Below are 16,037 nucleotides of genomic sequence, written 5' to 3'. Positions count from 1 at the left end.
TTTTGGTCCAGAGAACTGAGAATTGCCTGCTCATGGATGCTCGTGCATTATAGCAAGTGAGAGAAAACTGTGCTAGTTCATTTAAAAATCAAAGAAACTTCAAGCACGTGCCAGTTACGTATCAAATTTTGATCTCCAGAGGCACCATTAGTACATCGTTATTGATTGACTATTTGTTTATTCTGTTTGTGCATTGATTATCGTGTTATACGGCATGATTTCACATACATGACGCTAAACTTTTTCCATGATCTACCTGCAAAATTCTAAGGAAATTTTGTCATTTGAACCAAGGGGTTGGATTTTGATGGTACTTCGTTTCAACAACTCTTGCAGCTTTGCTGCTGCTTGGCTGTAGGGCTGCGACTGTACCTCACATCCATTAGGGTCCACCTTACCAGTGACGGCAAAATTTGTGGATTTTTACTTTCACTCTACAGGTAATCTGTATCTTTGACTGTAGTTGCGACCTTCATTATTTTCAATCAAGCTTTAACTACGTAAAGGGTGGTTAGTACCTTTACTTTCTTGTCAAGATCATGTCAACTGCAGTTACCAAACATTAGCTATGAACTTAAAATTTCAATCAATAAAATATCTGTTGGAACTGTTACATGGCTGGACTCTCACTGCTCCAAAGGATCAAAAGTTAATTTATGTTAGATCATAAGGCCTGCAATGAAACTGTTACGACCAGATCATCTCAACATGAGATATCAAACATGTGTTGTGAACGTAAAATTTCGATCAATAAAATATCTATTGGAACCTTTCACTGCTCCAATATATGCAACATTAAGTTCAAAATCGATTAAAAGCTAATTCATATTATTAGATCATAAGGCATGCAATGAAACTGTTTTGAAGAAGCAACATTTAAGAGAAGATGAATTGGTCTGGCTATCGGGACTTATTTTTCTGGTGTTAGGCGGCTTGTGATGGATAAATACCTCTACTTCCATCCTGTCAATGTCTTCTCGATCGTATCCTTCAAGCACGTGGATCCTCTACGGTGCATTGCATGTATGATTCTTCGCATGATGGATGGATGGTGCACGCGATTGAGTACACATGCATATCCGACCATATGCAGCCATTTATCACATCCGACCATATGCAGCCATCTATCACATCCGTCCATTATGTGATGGATGGCATGCATGATGCATTATACCATATGATTCATCATTGTACCATAGAGAATCCACGCACGTCCTTCAAACACTGTAAATCCTTCTTCGTCAGATAACCAAACGCCATTGGGACACCCAGATACCTTCCAAGTACTTTACCCTTTGCATCCCAATCAATTTTAGTGCTGAAATGAGTTGTGAAATATTGATTCGCTTACTGGACACCTGCAGTACTAGGAGAAAATTTACTTCAAACCAGCAGTCATCGCTAAACATGATATGAAATACTGCTATACCAAGTTTAATAGATAAGATCTGTATCTATTGAGATTTCTGAAAACCACTTCAGAAATCAAAGCGCGAGAGAGTATGTCTGCCCATAAGATGAATAGATAAGGAAATTCACCAAAAAAAAAAAAAGATGAGGAGACAAAAGGTATCCTTATCGCAAACCCATAGTTGAATTGAACCAAGGGATGGCGATCCATTAATCAAAATAGCAAATGGATTTTTGATACAAGCTAAAACCCAATTAATTCACTGGCTAGGGAAATTGATCGGTAGTTATCATTCTATATATTGCTTGGGATGATTTGAAAAGAAATCAACTTCACCCATGCCAGTCTTCCATTATCGGATGGTATCCCTTCTTTATATGATTCCTACTTTTTATTTGAAATTTGGCAACTTAGTAATCTTTCAATCGTTCTTGTGTTTATCATGTTTTCATGAGGCCGATCAATCCAAAAAAAATGTGATCCAAATGTAGAATGATGCTATACCATGGCCTCCAATCACCCAATTAGAGATCAAAGCTGCAATCATCTCCCTTCTAGCTGAGAAGACACTTAGAATCGACGAATTTCCATCTTTATTCTTCCAAAAGCTGTGAACATTAGCAAGGATGATGTGAATGAGACGGTGAAATAATTCTTTCAAGATTATTGGATAGTGATTGATGGGAAATTACCCCAATCACTTGGATCCCTAAGCAAATGAATGCTACGAGACCTCTTTACTTTAGATCTATCGGCCTTTGTACCACTCTTCAGTGAAGATCCTTGAGAATCTATTTAAGACTGCTCCATTGGCCCGTTTCAATGGAACAAGTATTAGAATTTAACGTTTTGAGATTCGATCCACATTGAGCCCACAGTGAGGTCCGCGATGATGGACGGAGTCCAACGAGCCCAATTTATCCAAATGAAGTCCGATGAAGGAGATATGCTCGATTGAAGATGGTATGAAATTCGAAGCAGCAGAGACCGACAGCGACCGGCGATGGGTCGGCAGAGGCCACCGTGGAGCGAGTACGCACGACAGAAGGTGGCCCAAGCCATTTTTTCCTCTTTCGATCCATGGTGGACGGCTCCTATTATCATGGACCATGGCAAGCCTATGACCTTAAGGGGATCGTCCGAGGTGGTCGAGGCCAGGGGGAGAAGGTGGCCAAGCCATTTTTTCCTCTTTCGATCCATGGTGGCGGCTCCTATTATCATGGACCATGGCAAGCCTATGGACCCTAAGGGCGGGAAAAATCATGGCTCACAAAGAGCACTGTTTATATGAGCAGTGCTCCGATGCTAAGGCTACAGTGGTGGGCGTGCAGATGCAGGTTTGGGCGGCATGCGGATCCAATAAAGAAGTTTTTTAAGGGTGTTAAGAGTTGGATTTTTATCAAGATTCAGACATCATTTTTCACCCGAATTGAGCCACGTTTTCAACGCTGTATTCATGCAGTTTTGGGCCCTTTAAATATAGATGCTGGATATTGTTGAATAGAGCTCAGAAAATCAAAAAGAGTGGTTGTTTGTTCGGCAGAGGACCCAGAGCAGTAGAGGTAGATGCCGACAGAGAGCAAGAGCAGGATGCTTCAGGCAGGCTATCAGACAATGGACAGCGATTGCTTCAGAGGTTTAGGAGGGTCTTCCTAAAGAAAGAGCTTTTGTGAGGGAGAGCTTCTTGTGAGAGAGAGATTGGGTGTACGAGGTCAAGGGTGTTATCTTCTCTTGTAATTTTTTTCTTTTCTCATAGTGAAGTTTGCATGTCCCGTGGAGGCGAGTCTTTTTTTGGCTGATCTACGTATTTGATTGTTTTGTTTTATTTCTTCTCTCTTCCTACTGCGATGCACGGTATTGAAAAGGTCCAAGAGGTGGTGTCCTGGCCAGACATCCCAATAAGTGGTATCAGAGCGAGGCAGTACTAGAATGCAGATTGCGGCGGTGGCGAGCAAGATTGAAGATGGAGAAGACAGGATCAATCAAGATGGAGATCAACAAATTTGATGGAAAGAGCAATTTCTCTTTGTGGCAGGCAAGGGTGAAAGATGTGCTCATCCAGCAAGGGTTGATCGACGATGCTCTCTTGTGTGAGGAGAAGCCGACCACCATGAAGGTATAGGATTGAAGGTGGCTTCAGATGCATGCAGTGAGTACCATCTGCATGTACCTAGCGATTGAGGTGGTGACCATATACTTGGCGAGACTTCTCCGACGGTGCTGTGGTCGAAGCTCAAGGAGTTATACATGACGAAGTCTTTCACCAACACTCTTTTCTTTGGAGGTAGTTCTACCAACTGCGGATGACTGAGGGACAAAGCGTGCAGGAGCATCTCAGCCACTTCTAGAAAATTCTCACCGACCTCCTCAATGTTAACGAGAAAGTTGAGGAGAAGACCAAGGCGTTGGTCTTTCCATCATCATTTTCTCCTTCGTATAAGTCCTTGGTGACTACTTTTTAATGAAAAAGAGCACCATCAAGATGGACGAGGTCACCGCGGTAATTCTTCAAAACGAAATTCTCAGGAGAAGAACCAGCTTGAAGCTCAAGTGGCAGCTCCGCTTTGGTGTTTTTAAAAGAATAGGAGGTGATAGATGGAGCGACAGAAGATCACGACGATGGTAGTTCAAGTCCGGATGAGAGATTGAGCAAGATCAGATGTTATCGATGTGACGAATTGGGGCATCTAACCAGAGATTGCTCTCAACTCAAAATCGAACGAGGACTACTGCAACGACGGTCAGTAGCGACTCAAAGGATGATGCCTTGAAATATCTGACGAGGTATCTACTTTTTCTCAATAGTGGATTTTAGATTCTGCATGCACCTATCATGTATGTTGCAAAAAGGAGTAGTTTGACTCCCTGAAGAGCAATGAGGGTACTATTTATCTGCCAGATGGATCGAGCTGTGCAATCAGAGGTATCGGACGGTTAGCTGGAAGACACATGATGGTGCAGTGAGGAGATTGAGGGAGATCCGATATATACCCGATTTCAGACAGAATCTCATCTCACCGAGCAGATTGGATTCGAGAAGCTACAAGACGGTAGCTGTGGAGGAATTCTGAAGATGTTGCGCGGCGATAAGATTGTTCTGGAGGAAAAAAAGAGAACGAGAGGACTTTACTACCTAGCGGGGAGCCTAGTGCGAGGTGGAGCTTTAAGAGCTAGGAGAAGTCCAAGTAAGATGGAGCTCCAGATGGAGGTGGATCGGGCACGAACTCAAGACTCGAGAGGATGATAGGCGATATCGCAATGTGAGATTCTTATTGCCATAGGATGATATCCCGAGCAGGTCTCAGGTCAGGAGGAGCACAGTATATGATGGAGATGAGATCGAGCAGTCTAGCTCGACTCCCATATCTGTCCATCTATGATTAATAGGCGATTGTCCAGGGCATGGGAGCGAGAAGATCCAGAAGCTCTCAGAGTTAGGAGGAAGCCGAATGTCGAGTCGAAATGAAGATTGTTAGAATTTGACGTCTCGAGATTCAGTTCATATTGAGCCCACAGCAAAGTCCGCGATGAAGGATGGAGTCCAACGAGCTCAATTCACCCTAAATGGAGTCTGAATGAAGGAGATATGCTCCATTGAAGATGACATGAAATCCAGAACAGCAGAGATTGGCGGCAGCCAGCGGCGGGCCAACAGAGGCCATTGTGGAGCGAGCGCAGCAGAGAAGGTGGCCCAGGCCATTTTTTCCTCTTTCGATCCATGGTGGACTGGCTCCTATTATCATGGACCATGGCAAGCCTACAGACCCTTAAGGGTCCATAGGGAAAAATCGCAGCTTAACACTGTTTATATGAACAGTGTTTCGATGCTGAGGCTACAGTGGCGGGCACGCGGATGCGGGTTTAGGCGACATGCGGATCTGGTAAAGAGGTTTTTTAAAGGTGCTGAGAGTTGGATTTTTATTAGGATTTAGACACCATTTTTCACCCTAATTGAACCCCATTTTCAATGCTGTATTCATGCAGTTTTGGGCTCTTTAAATATGGACGCTGGGTACGTTGAACAGAGCCGCAGAAAATCAAAAACAGTGGTTGTTTGTTCGGCAAAGGACCCAGAGCAGTAGAGACAAGACGCCGACAGAGAGTAGGAGCAGGATGCTTCAGGCAGGCTATCAGGTAATGGACGGTGGTCGCTTTAGGGGTTCAGAGGAGTCTTCTTAAAGAGAGAGCTTTTGTGAGGGAGGGCTTTTTGTGAGAGAGAGATTAGGTATACGAGAGTTGAGGGTGTTATCTCATTTTGTAATTTTTCTCTTTTTTCATAGTGAAGTTTGCATGCTCCATGGAGGCGAGTCTTTTTTTGACTGATCTATGTATTTGATTGTTTCTGTTTTATTTCTTCTCTCTTCCTGCTGCGACGTGCGGTATCAAAAAGATCCTAAGATGTGGTGTCTCGGCCAGATATTCAGAATATAATTTGCATTCACCGATAGAAAATTCTATCTTGGATAATTTTTTATATTGCATATGAAGACTTCTACATCCTGAAGCATATCTTGATCAAATCAAGCTTGATCTCTGTTAAACTGGATTTGGAATATGCCATCGATACGGTGCACTTGGATTTCATCAAGGAAGTACTACTTTGGCTTCAACCATAGATGGGTTTCATGAAAATTTGCTTGAATGATCAACGACACTGTTTCGGAATTCTCTGGGTCTTCTATTAGGTTGTGCCCCCTTCGTCTCCTATCTTCCTATCTATGCGTGCTTTACTGAGTGGTCCACCATGGAAGGCTCTTTCCTTGACAAGCTTCTACTTCTAGAGAACTGACATTTGTTGTTTGTGGATGATTATTTATTGCCTGAGTGGACTACCATCGAAAATTGCTGATCTTTTATATCAATTCTCACCAACCGTAGTTTGGTGTTTGGTCAAAAAATCAACGTGCAAAAATTTGATGGTTTGGTTCAGCACGAGACTATACGGGCGTCTAAAGTGGAGGTGGTTGGATATCTTGTAGATCCCTCAGAAAACTTCACTTTACGTACCTCATGCAAACATATTCTGAGGGCGTATTTTAATTGCCTATAAGGTGCTTGGCTGTCTTGGATTTATTCGTTTTTTCTGGCCATAATGTGCCTTGACTCCTCCCCACCTTAATTTTGGTCATCCCCTTGGTTGAATCTATCTTTTAGATTTAATTACCACAACTGGTTTACCAAAGAGAAAAACACATAGACAGCTGAGTTTTCTTTTCCTTTTTTTTTTTGGTAGAAGGGTATAATGTATTTATTCATGTAAAAGTTATGCGATTACAAAAAATGCAGGCATGCAAACAATTACAACAGATTGCAAGATGGAATGTGGACAAATGAGGTAGAACACAGTTCCTACAAGATACTTTACAAGACAACATTGTATGGGAGTAAAGTGATCAAAAATTGCAGTGTAAGAGTATGAACTTGAAGAGAAGATCCCATAGTTACAAGACAGCTGAGTTTTCGTTGCCTATGCATGATTGTCTAACTTTTATATGTTGCAATATCTATTTCTTTATAGGCAATGATATAGTTTTACATAGTTTTACATTCTTTAGAGATATATATATATATATAATAACTATGCATCTTTTTTTAATATATAATTGTTATAATGCAACGTATGCATATATGTATGTGGGGTTATTAGGGTAGGACGAAATATTTGAATTGAGAAAATAGTCATATGTGAAATTTATATTTTTTAACCTAAAGTCTATCCATACGAGTGAATCAACGAAAAATGGCTTGAGAAAATAGTCATGTGTGAAATTTATAATTTTTTAAACTAAAGTCTCCCAATACGAGCCTAATTTGAATTAGTGAAAAATGGATCCGCTCGGATCCAGCTCCAACTCGAACAACGACAAGAGAGATATTAGATATAATATAAATTATTTTATTAATAAAACGAAACGATGAAGCATATTCGTAACGCATGACATCCGTGATAAACGCCAGTTTGTGACGCGAGGAAGCATCCCAAGCCAAAGACGTCAGCTTCCAAGTGGAACGTTCCCGGTACCTCCTAGCAGTTTTTTTTTATAAAAAAAATCCCCAGCCTTTGCTTTATTCTCCTTTCTTCCCTCAATAACTTCCGGTCAACGAAGAGTAAAATTACCCTTCCACCGGCACGGGATAAAATAATTACTAGAGATTAAAAGCCTCCGAACTCTTTTATAATAAAAAGTGAGACCTTCCGTATTCCGTCGCCCCCTTTCCCCCTTCCAGCCTTCCCCAATCCCATCCCTGATCCCCAGCTTTACAGCGATCAAGAGATCGAATAAGAATAATAATAATAACATCAGCAGCAGTATCACGAGAGGAACAGGAATAACAATAGAATAAAATCCAATTCCCAGCTGTATCCTTGCATGGATCCCTGCTGCTTTGGGAATAATATCCCTTCTCCAGGTATTGCCATGACTCGGGATCTCTCCTTCTCCTTCCTCTATTCTTTCTTCTTCTTTGTCAAGGCTTCTAATCCTTCATCATGAAGCCTGTCCATGATTTGCTTTAGTTTTTGGTCCCTTTAAGAAAGGGTTTGTGGAAAAAATTTGGTAGAGAAAGACAAGCAACTTTTGGCTTGACTTTCTTCCGTTTTCGTAAAAAAAGGACATTTTCTTCTAATACAAGCTTTTCTGTTTTTTATTTTTTTTGGGTCATATACTCTGATCTATTCTCATTAATACCTCATTCATGGCTATCCTTTTTTGCTGCCACAGAAGAAGACGATAAGAAGAACAAATTTAAGTCGGTGACTAACTTTGAAATCTTCTACAGAGAGACGTAGGAAAGGAGGAGACACGGTCGGAGGATAGGCACAACCGACCTAAGGGTTGGGTTTGGTCTCCTCACGCCGCCGCGGCCGATTTCTTTGGCCGAACACCATTCAAAGTTTCAAACCCTTCTTTCTTCGAATCTTCTCTACTCACGCTCAAATTAGCCTTCAATTTATAGTGCAGTCGTTTCCAGTTTTCGGAACTTTTCTCGACATTTTTAGGGCGATATTCGGTCGATTTGATCGACGAATCTGCGCGATTTGGGAGGATTTTTATTGGATTTGTAGGGGGTTGAGATCGATGGGATTGCGAAGCTCGAGAGAGGCGAGCCCGAGGAGCTTCCGGTCGACAGGGTCGTTTCAAGATCGGAGCTACTCGCAGGAGCAGTATTGGGGCGAGAGTTATCCCTATGAAGCGCCTGGGTATCGGAATTACCCTCCTCCGCCGCAAAGCTATGGTGAGCCGGTGCAGGCCTATCCACCGCCGTCTTCTGGTTACTCGCAGCCGTCCCGCACGCAGCGTGCTGGTGGGTCTCGACCGAGGCTGGATCGGCGGTACTCGAAGATAACCGACGATTACAATTCTGTGGAACAGGTAGGATATGGAAACTTTTTCTCTTGTTGATCTCTAGAATCCTGACTGCAACATCAGCTTTAGAATCCTAAGTTATCATCTAGAAATGATGTTAAGGATGTCAATTTTTCTTTGAGTATGGTTTTTTGTTTGGGATTTTTGGAATGGTTCTTTTGACATCTCGTTATAGTAACTTTTAAATGAAACAAAGTGGAAAGAATTATTCATTATTGATGGTCTTACAGGGGTGGATGAGATATTGCTGCATGGTCTGTGATTTTTTGGGCAATGCCCGACCCATGTAACCAAGCAACAAGCTCGGGAATCAGCTGGATGCATTTTGTGTCAATGATGTTGGTCATCATGTTAAATGTCTCTAGGGTTAATAGATAGTTGGCCTCATAAAACTTCTGCACTAACTTAAATATCCTACTCAGGGATATACCAGAATAATACGAGACTAAGTAGCTGGAAATCGAATGGTTATAGAACTGCTAGACATTTTAATATTTCCAAAGGAAAATGGTATAAAAAGACTTTAACTAATTTGGATTATCTCCAGTTTGGATGTGAACCGGAAAGAGCTGGTTCAATCATGACCATTCATGATTGGATGGGCTCCACACATGGGCTGCCCTGTGTACTGCATGGAGCCCATCCAATCACAGCCATCCATCATGCCAACCATGGATTCCATGATTGGAGAACCAACCCTCTCCGGTTGAGGTTTGAACTGGAGAGGATCCTGATCCCGACTTTAACTTATTAGGGTTAGGGGTGTTCCATATTACTGCCTGGTAGCATGTTAAGCGTAGGCAATCCTTAGATCTTTTTGTATTATAATTAAATAAGTTATTTAGACAAAAATAATGGAAGATTTAGTTGCAAATAGGATAACTTTATGTCTGCTAGATGTTATCAGTCTTTTAATTGGAAAACTTACATAACTTTTTGAATCACAACCCCCACAAAATAAAACTCTCTGTCTCTCTCACACACACACATACACCCCCCTCTTTTCCAACAACTTGACGAAGTAATACATGGGAATAAGATCACGACTGTCCTATGCATATGTGATTGGTGGGGATGGTGTTAGATTCTAGTTGATTTCATGGCGTAAAAGTTGATATCAATGGTGTTGATGTATGATGGTTTGGAAAATCTTAACGATATTGAATGAGGAGAGGAAAGGAAGACAAGGCAAACAATCTTGGTGATGAGGTGGTATTGAATCTTGGTCAAGGGGGAAGAAAGGCATAACTTAGCCACATTAGAGGGATTTGAAACGTGATTGGAATAGACAGGAGACGATCACAGGTTTTTGAGGGTTTGGTGTAAAGGTAAATATATATCTAGGTGCATATGGTCCATTACCTTTTCCATTCATAGCATAAAATAAATTTGCAATGTACTTGGCATTAAGCTACCTTCCTGCTACCTTCCAGGCTTCTATTAAAATATTAAATTAAACCATGGAATCATTCTTCCTTTATTAGTAAGAACCGAGGAACTTAGTGTTGGTATCCTCTATTTGCAAAGTGACCAAGGATTTCAGTTCCACGGTACCCACTTCTTGTAGCCCAAGTCCAAATATTCATCTTTTTTTTTTTTTTTTTGATCTGTTCTCTCCATTCCCCTTTTGCTAGCTTATTAGGTTTCTCCTTTCAGTCAGTAAACTAAATTTGACTAAGCATCCACTTTTGTTCTTTTCATTGCTATCTGCTATGTTTTTTTCACAGCTACATGGAACTGGAAGAAGGTCGTATCAGTAACATTGATTGGATGAGAATTTTTGGTCATGCTAAAACTGCTCTATAGTATTTTATGATGTGTTGCAAATTACAACATGAAATCAAAATGTGATTCCAAGAACAACCTAGTTGAGTTGTATTTAGTATCCAGTTTTAGGTTTTTTGCTTTTTATCTAACCTAGATTGTGAATTTGCTTCTTCTCAGGTCACTGAGGCTCTTGCACAGGCTGGCCTGGAGTCTTCAAATCTCATTGTTGGTATTGATTTCACAAAGAGCAATGAGTGGACAGGTTAATTTTTAGTATTTAGATGTCCCATGTTACTTACCATTCAACGTTTATGCACTGAAGTTGCTCCATATAAACATATTATACATCTGACATATTTTGATGATCAGGTAAATTTTCATTCCATGGACGCAGCTTGCATCATGTCGGTGATATTCCAAATCCCTATGAACAAGCGATCTCTATCATTGGACGAACCTTGTCAGCATTTGATGAAGACAACTTGATCCCATGTTTTGGTTTTGGAGATGGTAAGTTTTATTTATTATGAGGTACTTTCTAAGAAAAGCTAAGGAAATTAATAGTAATTATGAAATCTGCCAAATCACTCATGTTATGATTGAACATTTTGTCTTTTGGCAGCATCAACACATGACCAGGATGTCTTTAGCTTCTATCCTGATGAGAGACCATGCAATGGTTTTTCAGAAGCCCTAGCACGATACAGAGAGCTTATCCCCCATCTGCGATTGGCTGGTATATGTACTGCTATTTAATATTTTCTGGTTCAGGCCATGCTTGGCAATTTGATTATTCAGTTGTTAGCTTTTCTTTCCTTGCAGGGCCTACCTCATTTGCTCCTATTATTGAAATGGCTATGACCATTGTGGAACAGAATGGTGGACAATACCATGTTTTATTGATAATTGCTGATGGACAGGTATATTGCCTTCAATTTATCTCGTTTTAAATGATGCTCTTTTGCATTTATTGTGAGTTCTGTGTTTAGTCTCTGTGGATAACTTGAGAAAGTTAAATTTAATACTGAATTTATGACCAAATAATAAGACACAAAACAATATATGCATATGACCCTCTCCAAATCTGTATGTATATGCGTCTTTTTGTTTGTTGGTTCTTGTTTAAAACCCTTAACCAAATTATGTGAACGTAGACAAGTCAGTGAAATGACCACAGACAATGGGCATGGTAGGACTTCCGTTCTGCAACATGCATCATTTCCAACATAAGAAAAGTGAAAACATTTGCGGGAAAAACTGTGAAGAATCCAAGATTTTTGATAGTTTGGGGACTACCATGCTTAAGATGTAATAGTCATTGGCTAAGAATAACTCATTTCTGATGGAACTTGACTACAAGGCCAATACGAAGCAAACATGTAACTTCAAGGGGCTGAATTTATGTAGTGAGACGAAAGGTAGATATCATTATGTTTACACGATGATTACTAAGTTGATAATGAATACAATAATCGTATGGAGCTTTAAGAGGATATATCCAGTGTTCTTGTTTAAATATTATGTATTCTACCAATTTTAATTGGTGAATGAATTATCAAATCGTATAATAGTACATTATCTTCCATGCCTTGGACTAAAAGCATAAAGAAACCAAGATATTTTATTTGAGGTCTTACATATTCCAAAATCTGTAAACTTTTTCTTAAGCATATATTCTTCATGCCTAAGCAGAATTTAGGTTAAAAGTTAGTAGACTTTGTTAACATGAAATGTACACGTAATAATCTATTTTTATAATGAAGATAACTAAAATGAAAGAATTTACTAACAATGGATTTTTTGGTGACATGCCATCTCTTTTCAATGTGACTTCATTTATCAAAGAAAATTTAATTTTGTATACCTTGATTGCCTATAGCTGAGTTTATTGTGTGAGCAAATATCCTGATGTTGTCCTTCACTCATTTCATAGAAATATATTACTAAGTCTATATGATGATAGTCATGTATTCATATTGCCCACCTGGTTCATGCCAAGCTGCCTGTCTGCATGTGTTTTATCCTGGAGAGTAATTAAATTTTTGGTAATCCTATAATCTGATTATAATTAATTATGCTTGTTCTTTAAAATGATTTCTTGAAAATGATGGCTGGTACAGGTTACAAGGAGCGTAGATACTGAATTTGGACAGTTGAGCGCTCAGGAGCAAAAAACTATTGAAGCCATTGTAAAAGCTAGGTAATATTCTTCAAATCCTACTGATTCTGGTGTATTATTTCTAAATTTATCTCGTCATTGTAATTTAAACTATAATGATGCCCTTATCATATGGTTGTTAATTGGAATGCATTGGCAAATCTGTCTGGTCAGCTACCTGACTTGATATAATGGTGATAAGCTGTTGTGACTTGACTGATGTGTACTGTATAAGTCAGTCACTAGTAACGGGATTTGTTCTCCTTCCTATAAGTGTTATTCTTACCATGTGTTTTATGTCGCAGTGAATTTCCTTTGTCTATTGTTCTGGTTGGAGTTGGAGATGGCCCTTGGGACATGATGAAGCAATTTGATGATAACATTCCTGCTCGATCCTTTGATAATTTTCAGGTAAGACATGGAGGCAGATATGAACTCTTGACACTTACTGCTATGTTTTATCCCTATGGTAGCTTGTAATTTTGTGAAGTTGTTCTCCACCTCTCCAGTTTGTAAATTTTACGGAGATAATGTCAAAGAACATGCCCCAAACCAGAAAAGAGGCAGCATTTGCTCTCGCAGCATTAATGGAAATACCTTCACAATATAAAGCAACATTAGAACTGGGAATCTTAGGGTATGTATGCGAACCCCTTTAGCATGTGAAGCTCTTTTTTTTTTTTTTTCTGTTCAACTTTATTACCGACCTACTTAACCTGGGGCCTGTGTTGGTTTCCATTGTTTATAAGCAGTCGTTGTTCAGCGAAGTCTCCGGAGAGGGTCCCTCTTCCCCCACCTGTTGGAGGTTATGGTACATCTTCCTCTGGCTCTAAAAGTTTCCAGTCAACCAGTTTTCAGAAGAGTGTACCACCTTATTCTGGATATGATACAGCACCAAGTGCAGCTCCTACTGCGCCAAGTGCATCATTGGACAATCAGGTACGCTATCTAAAGGACATAAAAATTATATTCGCATATGCTCTTCATTGGTCCATCAAAATATTCCAGTTTTATACTGCTAAGAAATCTTTTGACTGTTGATTGAACTGGAAGTAATGGGGTTATGGGTTAGTTGTTCGACCATTGCGTCAACCAGAAATAAAACATGATGTCACCAATTATTAATTAATTTTAAATAAAATTTATAATTATGATATATATTTTATTATTTTAGGCATTTTTCTAATAATTTTTGGCATCCTTGGTCATCAATAAACGTTTACTTCTAAACATGATATCATGGTATCACAAATTGGAGTTCTACTGGTGAAAAAAATGCCATGACTCCTGAATCTTTTTAAAATTTTAAGATTCTAGTAACGAGTATTACTCATCCAAGATATCAATTCTGACCCTTTAAGGAGTTAGCTATTAAACATGTGTTATCCTAAACATTCATTCTACGACGGTATGTGAAACTGGGAACACATGGATTTAAATTCTCGGCCTTTTGGCAACAAAAATATGACGGTAAATCAAGAAAAGAAAAGTCTGAAAAAACATTACAGGTTTATCCAAGAAAAAACTTCAGGTCTTCTATTCTGAATCCATTCACGGATAAGAAAACCACTATCCAGTAGCTTTTTCTTGTCATCCCCAGATCCCAGCTTCGCAGAAAGAAGGGAATTTTTCTCTACAGGTGATTTCAGTTTTAGAGACATAAAAGGGGGGTTGTCCACCGGGCTTTGGAGGGCTTGAGGCTTTTGGGAGGGCCATGGCCATGATTGCCCTTTTACCTTTGTGTGATTCCATTTTTGGATGGAACAGGAGGCGAGTGGAATACGCTTCAGGCTCGAGGGGGACATGGCTGCTATGACCCACTTCATGGTCCTTCTTGTCCTTTCTCATGGTGGGTGATGGTGATTGGCTGGCTGATGATGAAAGTGGGGATCTTATATAATTTATGAGAACTGTCTGGTCCATCCAAAACCAGAATGGTTCTCAAGGTTCCACTGGTTTGACCACGGGTTCAAGCAGTTCTCACAAAGATAAAGCAGTTTTCTATGAAAACAGGTTTAGGAGGTTAACTGTACTGGAAACCTGACTCCTTGATGGTTCAACCAGTTCAACCAGCTGGTTCAGTTCTGTTTTTTTTTAATAACATTTGCTTCTAAGGTTGTATCTCTGGGATTTATTATGACAACAAATATTATACCTTGTCAATGCTCATTAACTGTTTTCTTCCCTTTCATTGTTTAATTAAAAAAATTATTCTCTGAAAGCTCTGCTAACTAGTATGTTGCTTTGATCTTTTGCAGCTTTGCCCTATTTGCTTTACAAACCCAAAGGACATGGCTTTTGGCTGTGGGCACCAGGTGAAGGCTTTTGACATTCTTATATCTTTTGTTGTTCTCATGTTTCAGTTTATGTAACATCATCTCAAGGCAACGACTGAACCAGAATTAATTGTCTGCACAGTTTCCAAATAACTTGAGTATAATAGCTGATAATGAGACTACAAATAGTAGAGCTTATCAATTTCAGCGAAGTAATTCTTACCATTGCTGTATTTATTTTGCTTAAATTGCCTCCTTGCAGACTTGCTGTGATTGTGGCCAGAGCCTGGAGTTGTGCCCCATCTGCCGAAGTGTAATTCATACTAGAATAAGGCTTTATTGACGTGATCAGCATTTATGGTAATTATTCTGCTGCCACCGACGAGCAATGGTTGTGCCTCCATGAACACCGTGCGGTTCCCGTGTCCAAATGCCTGTGTTTGAATTAGTGAAAGTGTTCATTTGTATTTTGGGTACAGTATTGCAGTATCGTAGAATTTTGTACATAAATTACCCTTTCGGCCATTGTTTAGGTCTAGTGAATTCTTTTCTTTTTTAATTGTTTTTGTTCCGGGTATTTTACATCTCAAGGTTGCATTATTTTTTGTGGCACTAATAACATTCTTTGTTTGATGAGCTTTTATATATATATTTGAGTAAGGTTTGGTCAGCTGTCTTTATTGTTGGAAGATGTTTGTTTGTAACATGGGGGCTGGCATTCAATTATCTAATTGGGCTAAAATGAACTAACGCTGATGAGCTCAACTGGGTTACGAATGGTTGCTAACAAATCATTTTCTGCCGGTGGTGTTCTTCATTTCCGCTGGTGTAGAATGGTTGGCGTGTTCTCTTTAAGCTTTGAGAGGGCACATTTCCTTTGAGAGACTGGTAATCGTTCTCTACGGTAAAATTAAATTTAGGACGTTATCTAATCTAAGCTAGGTCAAGCGGATACAACCTTATCCAATCGAAGCTGACTCAAGCGGTTGCAAGAAGTTTGCTCATGAGATCTTTCCTTGCGGTAACAGAGCTCGCCTGAACTGCTAGTAACTCTACCT

At 39.8% G+C, this 16,037-nt stretch overlaps 1 protein-coding gene across 3 annotated transcripts; it reads left to right on the top strand.

Moving 5' to 3' along the window:
• The first annotated feature begins 7,621 nt into the window (after window positions 1-7,621).
• On the top strand, window positions 7,622-15,649 carry LOC105052970 (E3 ubiquitin-protein ligase RGLG2). Of its 3 annotated transcripts, none has more exons than XM_073244056.1 (13): window positions 7,622-7,822; window positions 8,192-8,784; window positions 10,723-10,807; window positions 10,915-11,055; window positions 11,168-11,281; window positions 11,368-11,465; window positions 12,666-12,745; window positions 13,009-13,114; window positions 13,213-13,340; window positions 13,456-13,642; window positions 14,471-14,552; window positions 14,962-15,018; window positions 15,242-15,649. In XM_073244056.1, the coding sequence occupies exons 2-13, from the start codon at window positions 8,491-8,493 to the stop codon at window positions 15,250-15,252; spliced, it is 1,383 nt and encodes a 460-aa protein (XP_073100157.1). In that variant the 5' UTR covers window positions 7,622-7,822; window positions 8,192-8,490; the 3' UTR covers window positions 15,253-15,649. The 3 variants fall into 3 exon arrangements, with proteins under 3 accessions (XP_073100157.1, XP_073100156.1, XP_073100159.1); XM_073244055.1 differs by having other exon boundaries at window positions 8,134-8,784; XM_073244058.1 differs by lacking the exons at window positions 7,622-7,822; window positions 14,471-14,552 and having other exon boundaries at window positions 7,858-8,784.
• Window positions 15,650-16,037: the final 388 nt, after the last annotated feature.

The sequence above is a fragment of the Elaeis guineensis genome, chromosome 10, assembly GCF_000442705.2.
Source record: "Elaeis guineensis isolate ETL-2024a chromosome 10, EG11, whole genome shotgun sequence".
NCBI classification, from domain to species: Eukaryota; Viridiplantae; Streptophyta; class Magnoliopsida; order Arecales; family Arecaceae; genus Elaeis; species Elaeis guineensis.
This window is presented reverse-complemented; position numbering and strand designations above follow the sequence as displayed.

Bases quoted from the DNA above. Each gene is read 5' to 3' on its own strand.
- LOC105052970 (XM_073244056.1), top strand. From the start codon at position 8,491: ATGGGATTGCGAAGCTCGAGAGAGGCGAGCCCGAGGAGCTTCCGGTCG. The intron at 10,808-10,914 runs GTTAATTTTTAG...TTTGATGATCAG, and splicing joins AAAGAGCAATGAGTGGACAG to GTAAATTTTCATTCCATGGA. The intron at 13,643-14,470 runs GTACGCTATCTA...TGGATGGAACAG, and splicing joins GTGCATCATTGGACAATCAG to GAGGCGAGTGGAATACGCTT.